General features: G+C 40.2%; 1 protein-coding gene across 1 annotated transcript; it reads left to right on the top strand.

Moving 5' to 3' along the window:
• Positions 1 to 733: 733 nt before the first annotated feature.
• zgc:113436 (uncharacterized protein LOC503528 homolog) lies at positions 734 to 7,418 on the top strand. The gene is made up of 8 exons (XM_035956304.2): positions 734 to 1,082; positions 1,803 to 1,996; positions 2,085 to 2,196; positions 2,305 to 2,443; positions 2,576 to 2,630; positions 3,682 to 3,939; positions 4,017 to 4,133; positions 6,794 to 7,418. The coding sequence occupies exons 1-8, from the start codon at positions 914 to 916 to the stop codon at positions 7,049 to 7,051; spliced, it is 1,302 nt and encodes a 433-aa protein (XP_035812197.1). The 5' UTR covers positions 734 to 913; the 3' UTR covers positions 7,052 to 7,418.
• Positions 7,419 to 7,955: the final 537 nt, after the last annotated feature.

The raw sequence follows: 7,955 nt of genomic DNA, 5'->3' as shown, positions 1-7,955 counted from the left end.
AAAACAAAAGCATAATAAAAATCTTTCAGATTCTCAAATTTTGCACTGTTATTTATTTTTATTTATTTTTGTTTTGTTTTTGTTTTTTTGTTTTTACAGGTTACAAAATTGACCGTATCTCAACAAGCAAGTTATGTTCAGACTCCAAACAAATTTCCTGTGGTTCCGAAGGATATTGTGCAACGTTTTTACATTTACAAATTTGAGGGATACAGCTATGCAATTTCTATATTTTGAAATATATGTGAAAAAAACAAGAATGATTTTCATTTTTTAATGGTTTATTGCACTTTTAGGCAATCTATTGTAGTAGTTAAGACACAAGTCAATACATATTATTGAAACTTGGGATATAAGGGTTATATTGATGGAAAGCAAATAAAAAATACTCCAAAAAATGACACTACAGCATGTAAAAATATATCCTGGCAGACTTGCACAATGGTAGGTCTTGAAGAGTTAATAGTGTATTGCCATTGTAAAGTTTTTGGTTGTAGAAATTACCATATTTAGGAGCCCTGGTATATACAATGTTTGCCTACAGCCACAGAATAGTGTACTGTTCCTTCTGGGAAGGACGGTCATCATCAAACTCTCAGTCTGGACATTGACAACCTCATGTCGAAATATCCACTTTATTTCCTGTATTTTTTGAAGGAGGATTGCAGTAGCACCTGTTGTCCAGAAGGAGCCGCTAATGCGGAAAAAGCCCAGGACACCAACCGCCTACAGGCAAAAGTAGAAGAAGATAAGGAAGCCAGGCACGGGCTTTGTAGGTTCATCCTGTTATTGTTGTGATTTTTGTTCTGTCTTTGTCAGCAGGAGCCAGCACTGCTGCTAATTATGCCGATTGGTAAACAGTATATTAGAGCTGATTGAGATTCACAGTCTCTGTGTCGTCATAAAGTGTGAGATGTTGAGCGTGGAGTCGTTGCAAGTGGCTGAGGAGGAGGTGGTTGAATCCAGCTCCAACAAACTCGGGGATATTTACACTTTTGTGACCAAAGGCTGTTTTCCTCAGACCATGAATCCTCTACGAAAGAAGAATCTCAAAAGATACGCCCAGAAATTTATCACTGACGGTAAGGCTTCTTTTAAAACCTTGACTTGCCAGTGTGTTGCTTTTCTGAAGCTCCGGCTAACCGTCTGTCAGCAGCACGAATTTCACTTCCCAAAACCTGCCAATTTAAGATCGCCTTGCTTTATTTCAAATCTGTACCATGTACGACATAGTGTAAGGTTTTAGATGAATCTATAGGAACCTGCGAAAAAATCGGCTCATCAATTTCGAGGTTTAATCTGACCTGCTTTTTTATTAATCCCCTTTAACTTCTAAAACTCACTTCAGTCAGCTTGTACTTGGGTGGAAAAGGATTATGAGCATTCTGTGAGTGGTGTTTGATAATTAGTTTATATGCCAAATTAAAGAACGAACCTCACTTGTTCTCGGAAAATCCAGATCAAATTCTACTTACTAGACAACAATAAATGCCTATACTTTTGAATGCAGTATGGTGTGATTTGTCTGCATTCTATAACAGTTATCTGTATAGCAATATATTGGCCAATGTTCTTGATATAATCATTTGCATACAGTATGATAAAAGTTATATTGCAACTGGAAGGTGGTGGGGTGATTAACTTTCCAGGAATATATATCACAAACTAATCTGCAGCTTACAGTAAAACCATAGCTTGACTCTGCACTGCCATCTGGTCCGCTGTTACACATGCTCTACTACATGTGCTGCAGCCGGTCTTACAGCTTGTTCCCTTCATTCATATCTGTGCATCCTATCAAGAGGGCAAGCTGTATTATGTGGGACCCAAGAAAGAAGAAAAGAGGGAGGTGGTGATTGAGGCTGAGAGGAAGAGGCAGATTTTTCTCGACTGCCACTTCAACGACATTGGCCATCACCTGGGCCAAAAGAAGACCGTCCACAGGATCCAGAGCAAGTACTACTGGCTGGGGATCATCAAGGATGTGGTGGACTGGGTACATATGTCTTTACTCGTCTGTTATTGTGCTAACATCCGTAGAACATAATGATAACAGTGTGTGACCTTTGTGACAACTTTTTCAGATCAAAGTGTGTGAGACCTGTCAGCATACAGAGAGGAATAAAAATCTGGCAAGGACAGTTCGGCCCATAAAAGTGGATGCACCTTGGGATGTTGTTGGGATTGACATTATAGGTTTTTGCCAAAGTTCATTTCATAAAGTAATATTTAATTAATTCTGAATGGTGAATTCTTTCCACACATCTGACAGCTGTTTCAGATGTTTTTCTTTCTCTTCCACAGGTCCTTTCCCTGAGACTCAGCAAGGCAACAAGAGTATTACAATTGTCATTGATTACTTTAGTAAATGGCCAGAGGCTTTTCCACTGCAGAAGACAGATGCTCTCTCAGTTGCGAGATGCATCTCAAAATGTATATACAGGTAAAACACCTCACAGTATGCAAGTTCACACAACCCAGTTAATAAAAACTAAATACTTACAGTGGTTATTAGTAAAGACAATCTTTGAAATATTTTTCGCCTAAAGGTAAACTTTGTTTTCTGTTAAATCAGGTTCGGTGCCCCTAAAACGATCGTGTGCACACAGAACGCTGAATTCTGTGATGAGGTGAGACATGAGCAACACAGTTCCATCCATCCATCCATCCATCCATCCATCCATCCATCCATCCATCCACCTCTTAATCCTCATTAGGGTCGTGGGGGGCTGGAGTCTATCCCAGCTGACTTAGTTTACCCTTAGGGGACCCTAGTCTATCACAGGGCTACACAGAGAGACAAACAGTCACACTCACATTCGCACGTACGAACAATTTAGAATCACCTTTTCACCTCAGCATGTTTTTGGACTGTGGGAGGAAGCTGGAGAACCCAGAGAAAGCCCACACATGCACAGGGAGAACATGGAAACTCCATGCAGAAAGCTCCCAGGAAGGCCGGGACATGAACTGGGGGTCTTCTTGCTACAAGGCAAAAGTGCTAACCACCAAGCCACTGTGCAGTCCAGCAGCACAGTTATTACTCTGTCAAGGAATGTGGCGGAGTAATGTGACGATCACCATACGTTTGTCTGTTTATCTGTGTGCAGCATCACTCAAAAACGGAATAATGGATTTGGATGAACTTTTCATTGAAGGCCAGAAATGACACAAGGACCAAGTGATTAAATTTTGGGACTGATGCGGCTTATAGTCTGGATACATGGATTTGTTAAAGATTTCTGTATCATTGCGAGATAGCGGCATGGTGTCTCTGTAACTATGACAACAAGTAAACACTACATCAGCTGCCTGCTGACGATCTCATGATTGCAATCCGACTAAAAATCGGCCGCTGCAGACTTATCGGGACTTAGCCGTCGGAACTGATACAAGGAACATTTGATTAAATTGTGGGGGTGTTTTCTGAGTCCCATCAATTCCTGCCACCCACGACGTTGGGTTAGGTCATGCGATCCGGTATCCGTACATAACATACACATGCATAGCACTCGCCTGCGCTCAGTGCAGTGTCATTTGTTATGAAAAATTTCATCCATCGAAAATGATACACTGACTGAGGGGCATTGGCGGAGTATTGCGCTCTCTGAGTTTGTTTATTGTTGATAATAAAGTTGTTTTATTGTCAGTTTTGTCAGTGCTAATGATGGTGTCTTCTAGGTGACAAAGCTGCTGTGTGAAAGGTGGAGCATCGTGCAGAAGGTTTCTCCTCTAGATCAGCCTCAGCTCAACCCGCTCCATGACTGCACGAGTCCGTTGCTAAAGGAAGCCATAATGCAGATGATAACGGAGAAGCAGGCAGAGTGGGACGACTTTCTAGACCCTGTGCTGTTTCTCTTCAGGACATCCACAAACCCTACGACTAAGTTCACTCCTCACTCCCTCATGTTTAACAGGAAAGCCAATTTACCAAATGAGGTAAGACAGCAACAATAAGCTAATTCTGGAAGTGTGGGTTGCTCTTTGCTCATTATATGTCCTTTTTCATCATCTAGACCACACTGAACCTGTTGAATTATGATGAACCAGAGCAGGATATGTATTCCACAAAGGAGAAGGCCTCTACTTATATGACCATAATACAGGAGCAACAGAACTCTGTTAAGCAGCTGGTAATTCACATTTCTTTATATTTCATAAATGGAAATAGATTCTGGTATAGAAACATGCATTCTTGAATGCAGATGGAATGGGGGTTCTCTCACCATCTTTAAATGGTATTAGTCTCTTAAAGTATTAGTTGGTATTATTTTAAGTCTCTCATAAAACAGTACTCGTGCTCTCAGGTATGTTGAAAGAAATTCCCTTTTAAAGCATTTTAAAATTATACAGACAAAAACATAGTTAGTCCTCAGACCTCAGCAGCATGAGTTACGCTTGATTTTTGGGTCTGTGTTGGTGACTGTTTGTGTAGTTCTCCATGTACACAGAATGAAAGATTACCAGAAGTCTGTCAAGCAGAGGCTACAGAGATGCGCTTGTGTGCAGTCGTCCGACAAGCCAAGAACAGGTCGCCCATGGGAAATAATGAATGGATCGAATGCTGATTGGTTTTAAGAATTTCTTTTACAGATAGTTTGCCATGTTCATGGTTAATAATCAATCGTGAAAAACAAAGAAATTCAATTTAGCTTTTTCCATATGCTGATATAGCTATTTTTAATCACGTGTACTTGCTGTTTGTCACAAAATCAGTTTGGTTACCCTGGAAATCTCAGAAAAATGAGAAAATAAACACACTTCTTACAGTTCTTATTATATAACAACCAACCTCTTTATTTAACTGAAAAGCTGCTAAATGATTGCTACAATATAGCACCTGAGTAAGTTTGGCAAGCATGCCCTATACACACCTGATGTGCCATTGGATATAGGAATGCAGCCCGAGGCTTTAGTTTAGCTTTAGCTTAGAATCATTTTCCGGTCCGACGCAAGCGGCAGCGTCTTCAGTAGCGTTGTCTGTGTCTGAGTTTTTTGCTTGAATTTCCCTCAGGATTAATAACGTATCTAGCTAGCTAGCTGAAAGCATTCACTGCTACAGAATTCATGGTGCCTGTTGCTAAGCTAAGAATTTCCCTCAGGATTAATAACGTATCTAGCTAGCTAACTGAAAGCATTAACTGCTACAGAATTCATGGTGCCTGCTGCTAAGCTAGACACCCATAATACTCTATGCTTGTTAGCACAGAATTGCCTGTAGTAGGAGCAAAAGCCTCCTCAGGTTGCTACAGTCATAAATCTGGTGAACAAGCTGCAGACTTCCATCTCATGAAGTAGCAAGACTCTCCACCTGGTGGTGCCATCAGGTACTTCCGAAAATGCAGAGTATGTTTTCTGAAATGCACACACATTCTTTATCTTCTGCTTTATCTGTTAGTATCATTTTAATTAGTTAAATTATTAGCCAGTTGACAATGAATCAGAATCCAAAAAGGGGAACGTGTCTGTTTAGTATGAACAATGCAAGCGTTTATAAATACAGCATGTTACTCCTGATACAACAGGCCCACCAGTCATGCTCTCTGACACTGATCCAGTTTCACTCCACAACCTTTCAGTATTACATGTCGTCTCTGTGATGAAGCTGTTTTTATCCACTGTTTTAATAGTACATACAATTAACAATGTGTACTTACTTTGCTTGGAAAACTGATCAGAATATTTAGAATAAGGCATATCGACTAACATGGGAACATCTGAGCGAAAGCAATTACAGGCATTAAAAATGTAGCTTTGCCTGTTCTAATAATAACTTAACCATAGATGCATCCCTATACATTGCAGCCCTACACATCATCAACCATACTAAGAAGTACACAGCAGACCATGGGTTCTGAAACCTGAAAACAGACACAAGAAAGAGAGCGATAACAGATTCCATCGTCCCCAAAAAACACAGTGTTTTACACAACCTTTCACTGTGATCAGGGAGACACAATTTTAGCTCTCAGTGGAGTCTGGAGACTGGACTGAGTCTGTTGCATTTTTTCTAATACTCCCAATACGCCACAATTAACAGTAGACCCACTCAAGTGCTACTAAAGTTGAGAATATATAGCTACCTCTAGTTAGGGGCTTGCCCAAGTGGTTCCTGCCTTTTTTTGTTGCATTGTGTATGTCCCCCAGGCCTACTGTCTGACATGTGCTATGGTGTGTTGGCAATGACATGGCATAACAGGGTTTTACAGAAACTCCTTCTCAATTATTTGAGATACAAAATTAACACTAGTATCACCTACAGTGTGTGTCATGTGGCAGCAAACTATCCATCCATCCATTATCTGTACACTGCTTGATCCTCATTGGGGTCACTGGAGTCTATCCCAGCTGACTTAGGGTGAAGGCAGGGGACACCTGGACAGGTCACCAGTCTGTCACAGGGCTACATATACAGACAATCACACTCACATTCACACCTACAGACAATGTAGAATTACCAGTTAACCTCGGCATGTTTTTGAACTGTGGGAGGAAGCCAGAGAACCTGGAGAAAACCCATACATGTACAGGAAGAACATGGAGACTCGATGCAGAAAGATCCTGGGAAGGCTGGGATGCGAACTGGGGATCTTCTAGCTGCAAGGCAAAAGTGCTAACCACTGATCGACTGTGCCGGCAAACTAAATGACTAATCATAATGTTAACAAATATGTACATTTAAAGTCTTAAATTTATAAAGTAGCTATGTATAGCACATTGTGTATGTACAGATTAACTGTTATTTTTACACTTTTGTTTAACATTGTCTCTGTTGTGTGTGTTGTGGTTGCAGGTGATAGCCAATATGAATGCTGCCTACAAACAAGAGAAGAAGAAGAATGCCAAACGCAGAGCACACAACGTCCCCTCTATCACCTTTAAAATTGCAGAACCCCTGTTTGCTACAGTAGACTTGCCCTCCCCGAAAAAAGCGAAAGAGAGTTTATATTTGTCGTTTCCTGTTGAGACGGTCCTGGCCACTGAGCAAAACAGCTCAGAAGACACAAAGACAGAGTTAGCGTATCACTTGGCTGAGTCTGGTGTCCACTGAGGACTTAGGTAATGAAGATATGTTGGTGAAGTGCGACTGCATGTCATCATGAGCTGTCTGAAGTGTTGGACAAAGACTGAAATCCAGATGATGGTGAAATGAGTGTGACGATCAGTGCTTGTATTGCCCTCATCAACTGAAGGCACTAGTGTGGGTTGATGCTTAGCTTGTCGATAAATCTCTTTAGAAAGGAATCCAGTAGCAAAAGAAGCTGCAGTAATCATTGGCCCACATGTGCTGTTTTCCCCCGATGTCCCCACAGAAAAGTGTCGCTTCTAATGAAAATAATGTTAACTTATTGTTTTCACTTTGTCATACAACAGATTTTTAAACTATGTTATTTTAAAATAAATTTATTATTTGTGTAGCTTTGATGCGTTGTTATTATAATATGGGAAAAGAGATATTCCTTTTAATATTCCTGTCTTAATTCAGTCGAATTAATTGCAAATTAATTAATTATTATTGCCTGGTGATTTGTAGACAGATCTTTGTTCTGCTGCCGCCACTGCAGAATATTGAAACTAAACGTGTAAAGACCAAACACCTTAATAAGTTAATATGTTAAAAATATGCACATCATTAATTAAATGAGTCAGAGGCATATGCCATAATCAAATTTTGGTTATTTGACTTTGATTTTCCATCTGTGTCGGTGTCAAAAAAAGCTAAAGCTTTGTGGGCCACCTGAGAGCAGCTGAATGTGCTAAAAACTAAAAATGTGACATAACCGCATAAAGTTGTTTTCAAAAACAGTTATCACATCAACAGATGACAATATGTCTGACCACTTGAAAAATGTAGGTCCTAGATTCACTATTTACTCCACTATTAGTGTTTTTTCTAATTTTGTCTGGGGGTGATTCTGTCAACAGCTGCTTGCTGCTGCCATGATAATGACAAA

This window comes from Amphiprion ocellaris, chromosome 6 (genome assembly GCF_022539595.1).
Source record: "Amphiprion ocellaris isolate individual 3 ecotype Okinawa chromosome 6, ASM2253959v1, whole genome shotgun sequence".
Lineage (NCBI taxonomy): Eukaryota > Metazoa > Chordata > Actinopteri > Pomacentridae > Amphiprion > Amphiprion ocellaris.
The sequence above is the reverse complement of the archived record's forward strand: the minus strand, read 5'-3'. Positions and strand labels throughout refer to the sequence as shown.